The following is a 19,350-nucleotide window of genomic DNA, read 5'->3' on the forward strand; positions in this document are numbered from 1 at the left end:
TTATTATCAGTTATCTGGCGTTAAATATACATAAAGGGCTATTATTATCATCTGAGCGAAGGGCTAGAAAGCGTGTAATATTGGCGTCGTGATCCGGATAAGTTACCGTTAACCACTGTGTCGTGTTTGATCACATCAGCAATCAAACGGACCAGACCAAGCGGGTATGGATGGCGGCCGACCAGTCACGCAATTTCTATGGTCAGATCTCCGTCGTCTGTGATTGCAGCAGTGTCCACTGATGATCTACTGCTGATATGGAAAAGGAATGACTTCCTGTTAGAGTAGCTTTGAAATTATATTCATTGAAATAAACGAATAAATAGTTTCCTAAAAACACATTACCTGATAATAAGGAAAATTATAAATAGTTCCTAAAAAACATTACCTGATAATAGGGAAAATTATAAATAGTTCCTAAAAACATTACCTGATAATAGGGAAAATTATAAATAGTTCCTAAAAACACATTACCTTATAATAACAAATATAAATAGTTCCTAAAAACACATTACCTGATAATAAAGAAAAATATCAATAGTTCTCAAAAACACATTACCTGATAATAAAGAAAAATATCAATAGTTCCCCAAAAACACATTACCTGATAATAGGGAAAATAAACAAAAGTTTCATTTAAAACCACTATAATAAGACAAAAAGGGAAAATCTTAGTATAGTAAATATAACCACATTTTAAGCATTTACCAACTTGCTTAATCTTCGTATAAAACGCATGATGAGTCAACTTTTCCTAATGAATATTGATTATTCTGTCTTCGGATGACAACAGTAAAGCGGATTTTGAACAGATTTATTCTGCTAATATGAAATTAATTCTCCTGTTTCATAAATATACAAAAAAAAAATCTAATCAATATCATAGTTAACGTTAGGTCATGCATTACAAAATTCTTTTATATTGTTACTCGTGTTGTAATTATAAATTTGGTTCATAACTCGTGTAAGTCAGAACATATAAACAATTCGAAGATAAAATTAGCAATACTCAGCATCAAGGTAACAAACTAAAATGAAAGCACAAGATGCAATGTTCTGTATTAGCTCACTAAATGGAAGATTGCATTCAACAGCAGAAAAAAAAGACGGACTAAAACAATTACTATCAATAAAATACCTAAAATTTCACGAACGTTATTACGAGCATAATGATCGCAATGAATTAGGAAAATATACGAGTAGAAATCAAAAAGACAACATTCAAGTTTTCAAGACCAACTTTCCACACCCAATCAGACATGGAGAACTCGTTACGAGATGAGTCTCCCTCACGACTCCCATCTTTCCTTTCTGATCAATTTCAAAACCCGATCAATCTCGTGGTGCAAGACCTCGCTACCGTTAGGGGCATATGGGGTCACCTGTCAGAATCAGCCTTCTGGCATGGAGCATAATGCTAGCATAATGGCCCAAATTTGCTCACGCAGCAATTTCATAAAATTACATTAGTTCGAATTTCTTCTTCTTCCCTTTGTCCAAAAATCAACCGAGAAAGTGTCCGTAATCTGTCGCTATCTTATTTCGTAACATGACGGCTGTATCGGAGAAGAGAAATGAGTTTCAATATTTCTTTGTGTGCGTTCATAATAAACCTGAAATATTTTTCCGAATGTTTAAATACATATCTAACCAGTGTATACCGGAGTTTTTGTTGTTGTTTTGTTATTCCCTAGCAACGTCCAAGATTCTAATCCTTGGTCTGCTTCTTCAACTCTGGCCTCACTCTAAAATCAACCCCACTTGAACTAGTATACCATTCTCATGCCAGCTGATCCATTTCCAACTTTTATTTCTATCATTTTAGCCACGCGTTTCAAACTATAAGAAAAAACTGCTCAGACATATATAAAGTTCTCCTGTTAAGCCGCTCTCCACCCAAGAGATTCAAATCTCGAAAGTAACCACCGTAATCCCTTCCAAAGCGATGGGATTTTCCCTACTCTATCATCACTTCTTCCAACTACTGTTTTTTATATATATATATATATATATATATATATATATATATATATATATATATATATATATATATATATATATATATATATAACTCGGAAGCCATCTTCACGTCACGCTAAGAGTCTAAGAGTCCCCTAATCTTCCCACGGTCCAGACAGAACTAGACCGTGAATCTTCCCTAGCCTTATTCACCTTCAACACTCGCTCGGAAGAAACAAGATGGTATCGCACAGGTAGCCACGATGATCCCCTTCCCAGTTGACCTTCCCAGTTTTACGGTTTGAAAAACACTTTTCTTTATCACTAACCTAAAATCACCAACTGATAGAGAATGATTGATCATAGGTTATGGAAAGTTTCCTTACGTCAGCATTAGGATTAACATTCCATTATGTTACCATAGTAATCAAGGTTAATTTTCAAAAGGACGGTTCTAGAGATTCTCAATAAACTGGAGAAAATTCTATTTCAATTTTACCCATGGCGCAAATTTTATATTTAATGTAATGGACTTTTGTGCAAATTATTATTAATATACTATATATATATAATATATATATATAGATATATATATATATATATATATATATATATATATATATATATAAGTCATATCACATTACCGTGATTCATATATATATATATATTTATATCAAAATAGTTTAACCAGACCACTGAGCTGATTAACGGCTCTCATGGGGGCTGGACAAAATCTGTTCTGCATAACTTCTGGCGCCACTATATATGTAGGAACAATGCAATCTTACAAATAAACTTGTACAGACAGCATGATCATTAATCCTGCATATTATTTCCACATGACTGTTTGAACCTTATCAGGGGACAAACGTTTTAGATGACTGACATGCAGCAAAAAAAAAAAAAAAAGAATCTGAAGTGAGATCACTAATTCATCAAAGGTGTGCTGCTGAAATTGCCCGTAATATAAAAATTCTATTTTTTTCTACTGAAAAGGATTTCACAAGCCAGAATTTCCTGCAATTAATTCACTGAACGCATAATTTGATATCAAAGTAGTGTTTCTAACAGTATAATGCTTGGGATCTGTTTGAGATTTACAATATATCTTACATCAAATAACTTCTCAAATTTTCTTCACAAGTTTTATTAATGTAAATAAAATCTTGGCTGAACGAAATTTCGACGCTTGTGCACCTTAAGCTTCATATAATTATCTGGTTTATAATATTTACACCTAGTCATTGCTGTATAACGGAGCAATGACTGAAAAAAATTCATTCCTGTCTACTTATAATAAAATAACAAATGACTGTTACTTATGTCATGGAAGTAGTAGATTTAGCCTACAACGAATTTCGGCCAATTCATGAACCTCTTCGACTTACACAATTTCCATTCTCATGCTTATGACTGATTCCTGCCGCTCAGTAACAAAATTACATTGCCATGGAAAATTAAAGAAGTGCAACATATTTCTACATCTCTCCCCACGATTTTCGAGCTTTATTTCTTAATGCCGTACGTCTCTTGCAAATGAGGTCAATCGCGTGATGCACGCCTATGCCACCGCGCATACCATCAAAGGTCAGGTCCAAGGGGCGGAGCCAACTGGAACTAAAGTCCATCGTTCATATATAAAGAAGTCACCACGCAAACACCGGCATCAATTTACAACTCCCTCAACCAGTCATCATTCCGTCTCAGAACCTAACCATGAGGGCTCTTTTACTCACGGGTAAGAATACAGCACTGCAATCTATCGAATCTGCTCAATAAAAACTCTAGGGATGGCGCTTTGACGATTTACTAATTATACTTCTTAAAACGTATCAGAAAAAGCAATTAATCTTAGACATTTTCAATTCACTTTAATATTTGTTCAGCTCTTTTCGGCCTTGCGCTTGCTGATAGACGCACCCCAAGCAATGGTTATGGTGCTCCACCAAGCAACAACTACGGAGCTCCTCCAAGCAACTCTTATGGCCCACCCAGAAATTCATATGGAATAGATCCCACCATTGCCGCCTTAGCCGAAAATATCCCTGGAGGTGGAGTCCCTGGAGAGGACTACCCAATCTTGGCCTCTGTCCCTGATACCGGATTCGACTGCAACGCCCAGAATGTCCCGGGATATTACGCTGACACTGACCCCGAGGCTGGCTGCCAGGTCTTCCACATCTGCCAGGACAGGCCCAATGGACGTCGTCAGCAGGACTCCTTCCTCTGCCCCAACGGCACCATCTTCAACCAACAGTACCTCGTCTGTGACTGGTGGTTCAACTTCGACTGCGCTGACGCTGAAGACTTCTACTCAGTCAATGAACTCATTGGAGTTCAGCCTTATGGATATGGACAAAGTAACGGCAATGGCAACGGCTCTAACGGTAATGGTTATGGCTCTAATGGTAACAGAAATGGCAGGAAGAATGGCAATGGCAAGAGGAACGGTAATGGAAATGGCAATGGTTATGGAGCTAATGGTAATGGTGCCAATGGTTTCCTTAATGACATCTACGGTCCACCTGCTGCCCCCAGCAATGGCTATGGGGCACCTGAAGCTCCTAGTAACAGTTATGGCGCCCCGTTCTAAAACTGTCTGGGCAACACTTGGTATCAAATATTTAAATTTTGTGTACAATTTTACTTACAATTCCACGCATACAATGGTTCTTCAAATGTTCCTTACTATGCAACTAAAACCCAAATATAAGTTATAAAGTTATATTTATTTATTAAGGTTATATCTATTTATATATTATACATAATGTATATTACATTGCGTAATAAAGAAACTATATACAAAAATATTTCATTCCCCTGTTGAAATAAAAGCAGATATGTGTGTGTGTGTGTGTGTGTGAGAGAGAGAGAGAGAGAGAGAGAGAGAGAGAGAGAGAGAGAGAGAGAGAGAGAGAGAGAGATTTTTAGGAAACCACAGAAAAGTCTAACTTACCTTTACCTTTCCTCATTTTCTGGGAAATTAGTTGTTTTTACTAACGGATTGCAGACAATACTATAATCATAAGATTAATAATGTGACAACCAAAAGATCACTCGCACACTCATCAAAACTAACGCGCACATACCTAGTACTCATTTATTGAGTTTCTCTCTCTCTCTCTCTTTATATATATATATATATATATATATATATATATATATATATATATATATATATATATATACATACAAATATTCGTTATTTAGTTGGGAGTAACCTCCCATTTAATTATGGTATGAAGGTATATAGTTTAAACTCTCTGCCCACTTCTCATTTAGTTTTCTCTCGACTCCTTGTCCTCTCTTCGTGTCCTGTTGCAACTCACAGTAGTCGACTGACCATCAAGGACATAATTTATTCGATGGATTCGAATAAACACACAGGATGGCTAACAATCCATGGGGAAACATAACTAGATTAAGGAAAGATTATCCACGTAATCACTGGCCCTAGGAATGCATCCAAGAGACATAAGTGAAAGATAACAGTGGGCTCCATGGGTCAATATTGGGATTCAGGAAACGTTCATAAAATGGCAAACAGTTTGGAACGGATGCGAATAATACTGTTAACAGCCAGTTAACTGGAAAATGATAAAATGCAAAGACGTTCCAAAGAATAAGAGACCTACTGGTAGGTAAGTTATTTTAATAATAAAAATAATTTAATAGGAAAACAACTATGACGTGGGTTTTTTTACCTTCATTTTATAAGCCTATCATTCTTCACTTTCTCTACCTCTCTACTTGCCCTGTAATCCTAACTTCTCCTAATTAACCATTCCTTCGATTTCCTTAATTTTGGTTATACAGCCACAGTGTCACATTATCATCATTGGTCTTTTCCACATGGGTCGCCCTGGTATTTATCTTTTATATGGTTTTACATTACTATTAAATCTTAATAATTACGTACTTTACCTTTCCCGAGCTCGAATAACAAGGGAGTGTCGTAGTCAGGTAGGCCATACGTCTGTTAAACCTCTGCCAAAACATCTGCCAAAACAAATTATGTAATGAGCCGTTCAATGATTGTTAGAAACGCTTGGAAAAGCTTCACTAATATCAGCAACCCCACATGGCGAAAGGGCTAAGATTTTGTTTTTAAGCGATGTTATAGCCAACTTGGCCAAGTGGCACATCAGTATCTAACTACATTTTAATAAATGAGAATTTGAGCAGCATAATTTTCAATATAAAATCTCTTCAAAGTTTAACAAAGTTGTATTTCTATATACATTTGTTTTGAAAACACCAAGTCTTGTCTGATATATCTCAAGACCATTGTCGATTATAAGAATATGGTTCTAATCAATTTACATTTAGTAACATGTGCAGACACTTACACGGTACATTTCGTAAGCACAGCTGCAGCAAATGACTGCATAAAATGAAATATCCTGCAGTCACTTGTTGAAGATCACGATTTTATAAAAACAATTTTGAATACACAAGCATGTATCTTGACATCAAGGAAAGATTATGACAGTTTTACGATTATCAATACATGACCATAAATGAAAAAAGTCTGACACTTAAGCACTCAAGCGACTTTAGACTCGCATAAATTTATCGCAAAGTCGCCTGGAAGTTGGACGACTGAATCCAGAAGTTGGATGGCTTCCGGATACAACACAAGAAGGACCTTAAGTTTTTTAACGACTAGCTAGTGGGGCCCAGGGCCCGGTAGCGGGTGCGACAGCCCCAGACAATGTGACTGTACTCTAAAGTAACCGTTATCTAACAACGGTGTTTTTTTTTTTTTTGCCGAGCTAACGCTTGAACTTTTTATTTCCTTTTCTTGTTATTTCCCATGTTGTTGTACCTACCCTACTTGTCACAACGTAAGAATTCATAATGCAATGTTTACCGTAAACTACCATACGAGCGGTAGATTTCCCGGATTTAATTTTCAACCTTATCTTACCATATTCAGCAACGATTTGAAAATAACTTGGTCTTGTTAGTTAGGCAGTCACTGAGTAGGGGAAGACCCTCTCTCCTTTATCCCCTCTTTAACCCCTAACGCTAATAAATTGGTCCGTCAGCTATTAAGCACTTATTTGGGATTCCGCACCTGTGAAAAACTACTGTTTTTTCCAGTAAGATGATGTTAACTTTGAGTTATGCAAGTTACCAAATAGGGAAGAGTCCGCGTTTGAGAACTCATTAGTGCTATAATAATCAATAAACTTCTGAACTGGATGGGAGAAAATAAAAATTTTCTAGGTTTTAGGTGAATATTTAATATAATAAAGCAAGAAGCGCAACGTAAATATTTAATCTCATGATGAAGATTTTGGAAAAAAATGCATCTATTACATATCTCAAATAAGGGCAGATTAACTGATTCGAAATGCATAAAAAATGGCAAGAGTCAAATAAGGGATTATCTTGTCAATTAAGAAGATCGCATTCCTAGGCAAAGAGGATAAAACTTGCATACGTATCTGGTAGGACCCATAGGGGGGTAGTGCCGCCAGTACACCTCAAGCGGTACACTATAGGCAATTGCTTAAGGTTCTTCGCAGCGCCCCTTCGGCCCCTAGCTACAACCCCTTGCATTAACTTTACTGTACCTTCGTTCGTATTCTCTTTCTCCCAATCTGTACGATGCAACTGCGAGGTTTTCCTTCGGGCACCTTAAGGCCTACTTTTCTCAATTTCCCTTTCAGCGCTGAATGACTCATACTCATAGGTAGCAACACTTGATCTTTGGCCTAAAAATTTATATTCCATTCCATTCCGTATCAGATCAGAATAAACTCTAATTATATGTGCTAATAACGTCAATATTCTTCAAATGTGCATCAGCATATTTCACAAAATATCAAAAAAAGAATCTTATCACGGACAACAGACATGAATGTAGTAAATTTGTCTTAAAAGAATGATTTTATACGTATTCAACACAAAAGTGAAGCTTATATATATACATTAATATGCACCAAACACTTTACAAAACTCATGCGTGTCAAATACTGTAATGAGACATACTGTAAAGGGTATGAAAATTAATTGGGAAATTATGCACTGCATTTAATTAAATATTTGATCAATCATCGTAAAATTTTACACCGGCTTTATCAAAAGCAACCGGGATGACAAAGACGCTTAAAAGTCATTACCAGCCGAATATACAAAATAAATCCACTAGATCATAAAAAAAAAAATCCATATGTTGCTTATCTTTGCTCCTAAACAAAATAGGAGAATAAAAGTGCTTTGAATAGAAATAGTCAATAATTTAATATATTGTTGGGTCGCTATTTACAATTAACGTTTTGAGCTCATTACTTTAATCTCTCTCTCTCTCTCTCTCTCTCTCTCTCTCTCTCTCTCTCTCTCTCTCTCTCTCTCTCTCTATATATATATATATATATATATATATATATATATATATATATATATATATATATATATATATATATATATATATATATATATATATAAATGCATTCACACATGGCCTTGCTCTGGTGCATGACAGGAAAGGCCATTAATAGAAAAAAATAAATCATGCAAGCCAAGTAGTATATAAACTCGACTTTCCGACCAAACGATACCACTCAGTCGACCACATCCGTCGAAACTGGTCTATTCCAGCGATACAGAGCAGCAAAGATTGTGCGGTAAGTAACCATTCGAAAATATAGCATAAATTTTGTACAAGAAAAACGACAGCGGCAAATTTACATCAAGAAAAACGAAGATGTCATCTATGAACGTGAAAGAATTCTTATGTAATATATGAATGAAGTACACTGTGTAAGTAAGCCCTGACAAATAAAAAAACCTTTATGAGGACATCCTAGGCTCCTCTTCAGGTCAACGCAAACGAAAGACGAAAAGAATACGACTCAAATCTTTTGTTGTTTTATGATTAAAGGATCCCCTTAGAACGGGGATTTTTAATGCATCTTATGTAATGCTTAACATCACCCATGTTTTATTTCAACCACTGACCGTCAATTCCAGCTCTTCTTAGCATCGCAGCTGCCGACAAACGCCCTCGTCCCTCTAATGGTTATGGAGCTCCTCCTGCTCCTCCAAGCAACGGCTATGGAGCTCCTCCAAGCAACTCCTACGGCCCACCTAGGAACTCCTACGGAGTAGATCCTCTTGCTGAATTGGCACAGAACATTCCTGGTGGCGGAGTTCCTGGAGAAGACTACCCTATTTTGGCCTCCGTCCCTGACACTCGTTTCTCCTGCGATGCTCAGAATGTCCCTGGTTATTATGCCGACACTGATCGTGAGGCTGGCTGCCAGGTCTTCCACATCTGCCAGGACAGGCCCAATGGACGCCGTCAGCAGGACTCCTTCCTCTGCCCCAACGGCACCATCTTCAACCAACAGTACCTCGTCTGTGATTGGTGGTTCAACTTCGACTGTGCTGACGCTGAAGACTTCTACTCGGTCAACGAGCAGATTGGCGTCGTTGCCTACGACCCTTATGGCAGAAGTCGCAATGGCTATGGAGCCCCAGCACCTCCTAGCAATGGATATGGAGCTCCTCCATCACCTTCCAACTCTTATGGTGCACCTTTCTGAGTCATCGCCTACTTATCCCCGACTAAGCATATGAATGACTTATCTGCAACATCATCACCGGAAGAGCAACCTTTGATTCGTACTCGAATTTGGGCTCAAAATCTATAAAAAAAAAATAAATTATATGTTATTGTATATTTTTGTATAGTAAACATGAAGGAATGAAGAACTATAATTATCCACTAGTCTTCCTACTTATAAACAAACACTCACAGAAGGATTTCAAAAGATTTATACAATCAATAATTACAGTCTATTTGTCTACAGTATATCTCGGTCTATCAGGCTAATCTAGCATTTTATGCATGCTTAGCAGCTTTTGCACAATTAACTTCAATATGACCGATGCATACATATCGTAAAATAACCAAAAAGGTTGCTAGGCTCATGACCTTTTCTTGACCCAAACTGATGATCATACCCTTCCATAGCTGGGTCGACTAGGGGGTGGGAGATCCAGCTCGAAGCAGTACTAACAAATTGTAGAGTAACCCGCTAACAGTGGACACTGCTTGAATGTATTAATTTTGATACAAAAATTCTTAAATCCACAATCAGCTACCGAAAGTAGTTTCAGACAAAAAGAAGTGGAAACGACAAGTCAAAGATTCTCTGTAGCCTCATAACATACAGTAACCAAAATTATGACAAAAAGAGCGAAAAACAGCTGATTTATTAGAGCCCAAGCTGTAAATAAATGGGTCGCTGATGACATGAAACATTTAGATTAATTTTGTCAAAATGAATTTTAAAAGATTTCTTAAAGATATGCACAAGACTCCATTATGAGTAAAGGCAAGTTTCACATATATGATATTTCTGATTAATTTCTTGAAAATTAAGAAATTTGAACGTCCCTCTTGCTTTTATGAATTCTTGGTTTATTTTTTATTACATTCAAATCTGAAATTCTTTTAACTGGCTTTTATTGTGATATCAAGTGGAAAAACACCTATCGACCTTCTCTTTCAAATTCTAACAAAATATTTCTGCTCGTGTTAACAATGACAGGCCAAATAAATATCACACCCATTTTTGCTTCTATTGATATTTGTAAATATGTATTATATCAATATGCAAGAATTTTATACAAAAAAGTATACAATATAAACATATACCCTCACTAACGAAAGAAGTTTATATGGGCTTATTGGAACTACAAAGGATGCGACTCATGCCAACGTTATGCTCAAGGGCAAACCAAATCCAGAACTTGACGTCTAGTGGTTCGAATGATACGAAATTTTCAGGAATGTTACCTGAAAAACCTAACACAGGTTTTCTTAAACCTTAAATCATGTATCTAGGCAAGGGTCAACAAAAACACTAACATAAACTAAATCTATCATTTTCTTGTATCACCTTCATTAATTCTAAAACTAATACGTTTACTTCGCAAAGTAGCTAAAGCCCATGACAATTATCACTTCAGAAATCCCATTAATTTCAGATCGCCACATAACACTACCTATACGCTTTAATATTTTATGTAAACTTTTGGCTTTGAGACATGTCGAAGTTACGTGGTATAATCCTTTAAGGAAAAACACGTAATTCCGTTCAGCATAATAAAAATATTTTTGTAACTACTAATCACACAAGGCGTGATCCGACCTCCAGCTTACTAGGAGCACGTGCAATAATCTACATTCAAAAAGAGCCTTGTTTCACTAGCGAGAATTAAAATAAATACGCTATATTTCATTAGAGATAATTGTTCTGTACTGTTTAACATGCGCATTATTTACTTTTTACATTTTCATTCTAATAAATAAATCATAAATAATCTACCCTATAATTCCTGTATCTTTAACTCAACGCAAAAAACCTTTTTTTCAGACTTTTTTAGGCTTTTCCGTAGGGGTTTCCTACCCCAAACAGAACAACAATATCAGCAACATCAACAACAACGACAATAAAGCAGTTTGTAGGCTGACTCCCAGAGTAAGCGAAAATCTGTAGTCTCCGACTCACAAGGATTCAATTTTCCTCTCACGAGAATACAAAGGAGCGTTGTTCATGCAACTTTGCTGAAGGAGGTGGCTCACTGAAGAGATACTGATAATGATGACTTTAAATATTCCTATCAAATGGTTTCATTCTCTTACATCTCACGGCACATAAAACCCGAATACATGTCCTCCCTTCCAGGCAGAACTCTGGCCATGTATGGTAGCTGGACTGAATCTAATTCAGAGCCATTAAATTTAGGTAAAAACTTTGAATGTTCCTTCAATATATTATCATCAACATTTCTGTCTTTGCTGTTTACCATATTTATTACTGAATAAATCTATTACAGTACTACAACTGTTACAGTACTTCAAAATATCCTTCTTTGTACTTCTCTTTATAAGAAATGACAGCAACTAATTAATTTAACTTTAGCTTGACCACATTCATTACTGGATAAATCCATTACAGTACTACAATTGTTACAGTACTTCAAATTAGCCTTCTCTGTTCTTCTCTTTATAAGAAATGAGAGCAATTAATTTTACTTCAGCATAAATCTTGGGTGGACCTACGTATGTAAATACTGAATATATAAAGATTTCTATAACTTTGGTTATCCAGTATTAGTAAAATACATTTTAAAAAATTGCATTACTTATCAAAGAGGCCTCCAAAACAATTTGGCCTAAAGTATATTTAGCAATAAAAGGCACACTATCAGCCAAACACTGTCCCGTATGTACATAAAAAAAAATATCGCAAAATTTGCCTAAGAATTTTGGGAAGTTTGGATCAGGCACCTAAAAACTTACGACTGCTTCCAGGATTATAGATAAAGAGAACGACACTAGGGAAATTGGGTAAATGGCTGTTATACCCAATAGCAAAACCTGCTTGAAAAAAAAATGGTGATAAAAACCCAAAGGTTAGGAAATCACAGGAAGTGCTAAACGACTTGATGAAAACTTATATAAGACAGTAAATAAAAAATGCAAAACCTGACGGTGTACTTTCGATTAATTTAAATTGACGTACAGTTCTGCCAGTTTTGTACTTTAATTTTTCAAATTTAAAGAAGCCTAAGAATTACACTGGTCGCTTCGCACAACGAAATAAACAGAAATAAAATAGTCAATATACACTTAATGATTCTACACAATACGATTTCATAAAATATTTTACAAGTTACAAGAAACTAGTAATTACTCATGTCCATGAATATAAATCTTTTCTTATAAACCTCATTCCAGTTAGTAACTTTCTCTCTCCATACTTCAAAATGAAAACGGAAAGAGCGCCGATTAAATGGCCTTGCTACATTGCATGACAGGAAAGACCATCACCGTTAAACGAAGAAAAAAGAAAAAACTGAAGTCTGGTACTATTTAAACTTGCGTCTCCCTCCAGAAGACATCATTCAGTCGATCACCTCTGTAGATCCTGGTCCATCCCAGCGATATACACCACCAACGATGAAGGCCTTTGTAGTGTGTGGTGAGTATCTATTCGAACAAATTGTATTAAGCTTCTAGTGTAGAAGGGATGAATATTCTTATACTAATCAAATACTGAATTTCAATATAGACACTGAAAGTCCATCGAGAAATGAGGTATAATTTTCCTTCAAGAAGTATATAATTTTACAATCTTTTATATGCTTAAAATGTTCCACGTTATTTACAGCTCTTCTCAGCCTCGTAGCCGCCGACAGGCGCCCAACCAACGGGTATGGAGCTCCTCCAGCTTCTCCAAGCAACGGCTATGGCGCTCCTCCAAGCAACTCCTATGGCCCACCTAGGAACTCCTACGGAGTAGATCCTCTTGCTGAATTGGCACAGAACATTCCTGGAGGCGGAGTTCCTGGAGAAGACTACCCTATTTTGGCCTCCGTCCCTGACACTCGTTTCTCCTGCGATGCTCAGAATGTCCCTGGTTATTATGCCGACACTGATCGTCAGGCTGGCTGCCAGGTCTTCCACATCTGCCAGGACAGGCCCAATGGACGCCTTCAGCAGGACTCCTTCCTCTGCCCCAACGGCACCATCTTCAACCAACAGTACCTCGTCTGTGATTGGTGGTTCAACTTCGACTGTGCTGACGCTGAAGACTTCTACTCAGTCAACGAGCAGATTGGGGTCGTTGCCTACGACCCTTATGGCAGAAGTCGCAACGGTAACGGAAACAACGGTTATGGATCTAATGGCAACGGTAATGGAGCAGGTGCTGCTCCCAGTAACGGTTATGGAGCCCCAGCACCTCCTACCAATGGATATGGAGCTCCTCCATCACCTTCAGACTCTTATGGTGCACCTTTCTAACTCATGTATCACCTCAATATCCCCAACTCGACAGAGTAACTTTCTGCAACATTACTAACGGAAGAGTAACCTTTGCTTAATGCTTAATTATGTCCCTAAAATCTAAATGCATTGTAAATGCCAACCTATATTTTTCTATATTAAACATAAAGGAATAAGAAACTATCATTACCCATAAACAACTAAATTATGCGCTGATCTTCGAAAAGTACACACCATTGAAGGATTTAAAATGACATACTGTGTGTGGTATATCTTAAGCCTAAAAACTCAAGAGTACTTTACATAATAAAGAACTCTTTAAAAAATTTCAATTTTTGTGTGATCTACGAGAAACACTAGTGAAGGTTGTTTATGATGACACCCTTCCACAGTTGGATCGAAACAAACGTTAAACATGCAAATCCAGCTAGCCACCATTGGGCACTGGTTGGATGCTTTAATTTTGACACGAAAATGGCTTAATTGGTAGGTAATACCCGCAACTGTTGACGAACCAGGAAAGTTTCAAAGACCAGTTGGAAAAGACAGGTCGAAGAATCTTTGAGGCATCATAAAGTACGTAATGGCCACAATTAACATAAAAAAGCGAACAAACAGTCGGCATAAGAAAGTCCCAGCTATTAATAGATGGTCACTGATAATATGAAACATTTATTTCCATAGTGGCATACTCAAGAAATACTCGTAGTTACGTGCGCTGAAACTAATTCAAAGCAATTAGATTTAGGTAAAATTTCAATTTCTCTAAGATATCTACTCGAAAACATTTTCTATCTTTTTTAATTACACTATTTATAGATTAATTTATTCACAACAGTAATTTAACTACCCTTATCCTTGTACTTTTGTTAGTAAAAAAGAGTGCATGTAATTAATTCCATTTTGGTATGAATAATATTACACATACATTTATCTACGTATGCACGTAAATACTATATACTATATTCAGATTTCCATATCATACCTTACATACATCATTAAAATACATCACTCTTACTTTCCACACTGAATTACTTTATACAGGGACATCCACAGCAATTTGGCCTGATGTATATGCATCTGCAAAACTGTAGACAGCTTTCAGGATTACCCAAATAGAAAAAACCCTAATACTGAGAAGTGGCGTAAAAAGGGTGTTACACAAAATAGCAACAGCTTTCTGAAAAGGTAAGGACTGGTAAAACATCCACAAGTTAATTTTCAAAGAAATTATTAAACAACTTGAAGAAGACAGAATAAATCTAAATTGCAAAACATTACGGAGCACTTTTGAAGACAGAGAGCATAAACTGATGTAAAGTCCTTCTATTTGTAAACTTTTGCTTTTTAAATTTAGAAGCGGACAAAGGCAAAAAAGACAAAAACTCTAATGATTCCGTACGAAATAAATATTCTTCAAGGAAAATATATAGAAGAATGGAAAATCGCGAAGATAACATTAACAATATTTGTAACATTATCAAAGTGCATCTTTTAACAAGAAAGATTTATATCTTGAACAAGAGCACATGAAGGGATAAAGAGAAATCTACTTGAGCATCTCATTCTGCATCAAATTCAAATTTAATAAAGGATAGACATTGCTCCTGACTTTCGAGTTCCTAATTCCCAAGCAGTAAAGTTGAAAGAATGAGTCAAGTGAAAGATCTACAGAGAATTAAATGTGTAGTTTTAGTGAATCCAAATTAAATTTCATGAATGATGAATTTCATTGATATTTAAAAGCACCGGACGAAAAGTATCATACTGAAAAAGTGTTAATAATACATTAACACTTTCCAGTATGATACTTTTCGTCCGGTGCTTTTAAATATCAATGAAATTCATCATTCATGAAATTTAACTTGGATTCACTAAAACTACACATTTAATTCTCTTAAGTTCTTTCACTTGACTCATTCTATAGTGCACTACATTTGCTTTCAGCTTTACTGCTTGGGAATTAGGAACTCGAAAGTCAGAAGCAATGTCTATCCTTTATTAAATTTGAATTTGATGCAGAATGAGATGCTCCAGTAGATTTATCTTTGTCCCTTCATGTGCTCTTGCTCAAGATATAAATTTTTCTTGTTGAAAGATGCACTTTGATAACGTTGCATATATTGTTAATGTTATCTTTGCGATTTTCCATTCTTCTACTTATTTTCCTCGAAGAATATTTATTTAGTAGAGTCATTAGAGGTTTTGTCTTTTTTGCCTTTGTCCGCTTCTAAATTTAAAACGCAAAAGTTTACAATTAGAAGGACTTTACATCAGTTCATGTTCTCTATCTTCAAAAGTGCTTCGTAATGTTTTGCAATTTTGATTTATTTACTGCAGGTGAAAATGAACTTCAGCAACACACAAGAGCATATTTCACAAATGCTCATATTCGGAAGAGGCGTCTAAACCGATAACCTGTTAAACAGTTGTACTTTTCAAATTAGAGGACAGGAGATATCCATCAAGTTCTCCATTCTGTTTAGAAAGAATGATTCCAAGCGGTTTTAAGTGACACTGGGAGATAATAAATAAATATTTGGTGTGGCAAAGAACCTAAAAGATGACAAGTGACACTTAGTGAAAGAGTACAATTTTAATGGTCGCTTCACGCTTGAAAATAAACCGAAATAAAATTTAGTTAAATAAAAATAAAATCAATATACAACTGGACTTTCACTGTAACTTTGAATAAAAGGAACATTCTAAACATGATGGTTACGTATAATATTTTCTTTTGTAATTTACGCTTCCATGCAAAAACATGTTACGCGAAGAATTAAATACTTTGTGACAAAAGAGTATCTTATGAAGTACAAGAATGTACAAAAAAAAATTTTTCTTTTTTTCTTAAAATTCCACATCCAGTTATGAGTAACTTTCTCTCTTCCAGCTTGAAAATTCCACCGGAAACAAAGTCGATTAAATGGCCTTGCTCCAGTGCATGACAGGAGAGACCATCCTCATAAAAAAGGAAAAAAAAATGAAGTCTAGAACTATTTAACCTGGCGTCTCCCACATCAGTGCATCACTCAGTCGATCACCTCTGTAGATCCTGGTCCATCCCAGCGATATACACCACCAACGATGAAGGCCTTTGTAGTGTGTGGTCAGTATTTATTCGAACAAATTGTATTCAGTTTCTAATGCAGAAGGGAATGAATATTCTTATAACATTCAATTACTGAATTTCAATATAGATACTGAAAAGTCCATCGAGAAATGAGGTAGAATTTTCCTTTAAGTACTATATAATTTTAAAATCTTTTACTTGAAATGTTCCACGTTATTTCCAGCTCTTCTCAGCTTCGTAGCCGCCGACAGGCGACCAAGCAACGGGTATGGAGCCCCTCCTGCTCCTCCAAGCAACGGCTATGGAGCTCCTCCAAGCAACTCCTATGGCCCACCTAGGAACTCCTACGGAGTAGATCCTCTTGCTGAATTGGCACAGAACATTCCTGGAGGCGGAGTTCCTGGAGAAGACTACCCTATTTTGGCCTCCGTCCCTGACACTCTGTTTCTCCTGCGATGCTCAGAATGTTTTCTGTATTTTTATACTATTTTTGTATCTAATGTATATTTATTTTTATATTAATTAAATTGTAAAGCCATATAAGTGTTTCTATTATACATTGTGGAACAAAAAAAATGAATAAATAATAATAATCACATGATTTATGGGCAAATTAACAGTATTTATAAACTTGAAAAAGTTGCCCGCACGGCCCAATAGATCCCATACGGGATGAGCGTGGTCCGCCTAAGAGCGCCCGAGGCACCCATACGGGATACTTCATTGCATGCAATTATTTCGCTTACTTTGGAAATTTTGTAAAAGTACACAAGAGTAAAAAGGTCTTGTATTTACTAATACTACAACATACTAAGAGGATTTTTTAATGTTTCCCATAAAACCCAGGGTGGACTTTAAAGGGTTAAGCCTAAAAACTCCACAGTATTTTACATAATAAAGAACTCTTTAAAAAATTTCAATTTTAATGTGATCTACGAGAAACACTAGTGAAGGTCGTTTATGATGACACCATTTCACAGATGAATCGAAACAAACGTTAAACATGCAAATCTAGCTAGCCACCATTGGGCACTACTTGGATGCTTTAATTTTGACACAAATAAATATTAGCTAAATTGGCACAGAACATTCCTGGCGGCGGAGTTCCTGGAGAAGACTACCCTATTTTGGCCTCCGTCCCTGATACTCGTTTCTCCTGCGATGCTCAGAATGTCCCTGGTTATTATGCCGACACTGATCGTCAGGCTGGCTGCCAGGTCTTCCACATCTGCCAGGACAGGCCCAATGGACGCCGTCAGCAGGACTCCTTCCTCTGCCCCAACGGCACCATCTTCAACCAACAGTACCTCGTCTGTGACTGGTGGTTCAACTTCGACTGCGCTGACGCTGAAGATTTCTACTCGGGCAACGAGCAGATTGGGGTCGTTGCCTACGACCCTTACGGCAGAAGTCGCAACGGTAACGGAAACAACATCTCCTAGCAATAGATATGGAGCTCCTCCATCACCTTCAGACTCTTATGAGGCACTTTTCTGAGTTATATATCACCTCAATATCCCCAACTAAACAAAAGGAACGACTATCTGCAACGTTACTAAAACCACTATAAATTTCAATGTATATTTTTATATAGTAAACATAAAGAAATGAGAAACTATTATTACCCATAAACGACTAAAGTATACACCAATATTCGTAAAAATACCCATTAAAGGAGTCAAAAAGACATACAGACAGTTAACAATTATATATGTGTACGGTACACCTAACGACTAAGAAAGTAGAGCATTATACATACGTAAGAACTAAAAGGAAAAAAAAATAAATTTCAATATAATCTACGCATAACTATCGTAAAATAACTAAGAAGGACGCTAGCCAAATTCCCTTTTCTTGAACAAAACTAATAATCATATTCTTTCACACTTTGGCTAACCGGTAGGTGGGTGGCCATGATCGAAAAAACCCTAAAAATGTAAATCCAGCAGCTACTGCTGGACAATGCTACGATGTTTTAATTTTAACACATAAAAGTGTTAAATCAGCAAATCATACGGCAACAAGTGGCGAATTAGTTAAATTTCAGATAAAGACTAGGTGGAAAAGACAGGCCGAAGATTCTTCGCGCCATCATAAAGTACGTAATGGCCACAATTAACCTAAAAAAACGAACAGACAGCCTACGTAACAAAGTCTAAGCTATCAATAGACGGTCATCGATGTGATGACACATTTAAGCAAATACTGTCTAGACGAAAAACACAAGGAATGCTTGGCAAGATATGTAGTAGATGATTCCATACAAGTAAAGGTAAGCCACACATACATATTCAGATACATCGGAAGAAGGTGCTAAGCGTCAGTCTAAAATATGCATAAAGGACTAATAACCACTTTCTTGGAGGAAGAATTTCTCGAGAATTAAAAAATTATAAGCATTCCTCTTCCATTCATGAATTCCAAAACTGACATATTGGTATATTTTCTATTACATTCAAATTAGAAATTCTCTTAAATTTCTTTTAATATCTAATGAACAAATAAA

At 36.3% G+C, this 19,350-nt stretch overlaps 4 protein-coding genes across 4 annotated transcripts; all 4 read left to right on the forward strand.

The window, feature by feature from the left end:
- Nucleotides 1-3,629: 3,629 nt before the first annotated feature.
- Nucleotides 3,630-4,690, forward strand: LOC135198740 (pro-resilin-like). Its single transcript, XM_064226595.1, has 2 exons — nucleotides 3,630-3,697; nucleotides 3,846-4,690. The coding sequence occupies exons 1-2, from the start codon at nucleotides 3,676-3,678 to the stop codon at nucleotides 4,550-4,552; spliced, it is 729 nt and encodes a 242-aa protein (XP_064082665.1). The 5' UTR covers nucleotides 3,630-3,675; the 3' UTR covers nucleotides 4,553-4,690.
- Nucleotides 4,691-8,674: 3,984 nt separating this feature from the next.
- Nucleotides 8,675-9,606, forward strand: LOC135198292 (uncharacterized). The gene is made up of 2 exons (XM_064225862.1): nucleotides 8,675-8,705; nucleotides 8,941-9,606. Exons 1-2 carry the CDS (start codon nucleotides 8,675-8,677, stop codon nucleotides 9,513-9,515), a joined length of 606 nt encoding a protein of 201 aa, XP_064081932.1. The 3' UTR covers nucleotides 9,516-9,606.
- A 2,044-nt stretch (nucleotides 9,607-11,650) lies between these two features.
- Nucleotides 11,651-13,908, forward strand: LOC135198293 (pro-resilin-like). Its single transcript, XM_064225863.1, has 3 exons — nucleotides 11,651-11,726; nucleotides 12,879-12,965; nucleotides 13,155-13,908. Exons 1-3 carry the CDS (start codon nucleotides 11,651-11,653, stop codon nucleotides 13,787-13,789), a joined length of 798 nt encoding a protein of 265 aa, XP_064081933.1. The 3' UTR covers nucleotides 13,790-13,908.
- Nucleotides 13,909-16,858: 2,950 nt separating this feature from the next.
- Nucleotides 16,859-18,286, forward strand: LOC135198294 (uncharacterized). Its single transcript, XM_064225865.1, has 3 exons — nucleotides 16,859-16,880; nucleotides 17,068-17,208; nucleotides 17,913-18,286. Exons 1-3 carry the CDS (start codon nucleotides 16,859-16,861, stop codon nucleotides 18,284-18,286), a joined length of 537 nt encoding a protein of 178 aa, XP_064081935.1.
- The last annotated feature ends 1,064 nt before the right edge of the window (nucleotides 18,287-19,350 follow it).

This window comes from Macrobrachium nipponense, chromosome 22, assembly GCF_015104395.2.
Source record: "Macrobrachium nipponense isolate FS-2020 chromosome 22, ASM1510439v2, whole genome shotgun sequence".
In the NCBI taxonomy this organism is placed as follows: domain Eukaryota; kingdom Metazoa; phylum Arthropoda; class Malacostraca; order Decapoda; family Palaemonidae; genus Macrobrachium; species Macrobrachium nipponense.

Excerpts from the sequence above, each read along its gene's own strand:
- LOC135198294 (XM_064225865.1), top strand. The coding sequence starts at position 16,859 with ATGAAGGCCTTTGTAGTGTGTG. Across the intron at positions 16,881-17,067 it reads GAAGGCCTTTGTAGTGTGTG|CTCTTCTCAGCTTCGTAGCC; the intron begins GTCAGTATTTAT and ends CGTTATTTCCAG. Across the intron at positions 17,209-17,912 it reads CTACGGAGTAGATCCTCTTG|TAGCTAAATTGGCACAGAAC; the intron begins CTGAATTGGCAC and ends ACAAATAAATAT.
- LOC135198740 (XM_064226595.1), top strand. The coding sequence starts at position 3,676 with ATGAGGGCTCTTTTACTCACGG. Across the intron at positions 3,698-3,845 it reads GAGGGCTCTTTTACTCACGG|CTCTTTTCGGCCTTGCGCTT; the intron begins GTAAGAATACAG and ends ATATTTGTTCAG.
- LOC135198293 (XM_064225863.1), top strand. The coding sequence starts at position 11,651 with ATGTCCTCCCTTCCAGGCAGAACTCTGGCCATGTATGGTAGCTGGACT. Across the intron at positions 11,727-12,878 it reads TTCAGAGCCATTAAATTTAG|AAGACATCATTCAGTCGATC; the intron begins GTAAAAACTTTG and ends GTCTCCCTCCAG. Across the intron at positions 12,966-13,154 it reads GAAGGCCTTTGTAGTGTGTG|CTCTTCTCAGCCTCGTAGCC; the intron begins GTGAGTATCTAT and ends CGTTATTTACAG.
- LOC135198292 (XM_064225862.1), top strand. The coding sequence starts at position 8,675 with ATGTCATCTATGAACGTGAAAGAATTCTTAT. Across the intron at positions 8,706-8,940 it reads GAACGTGAAAGAATTCTTAT|CTCTTCTTAGCATCGCAGCT; the intron begins GTAATATATGAA and ends CGTCAATTCCAG.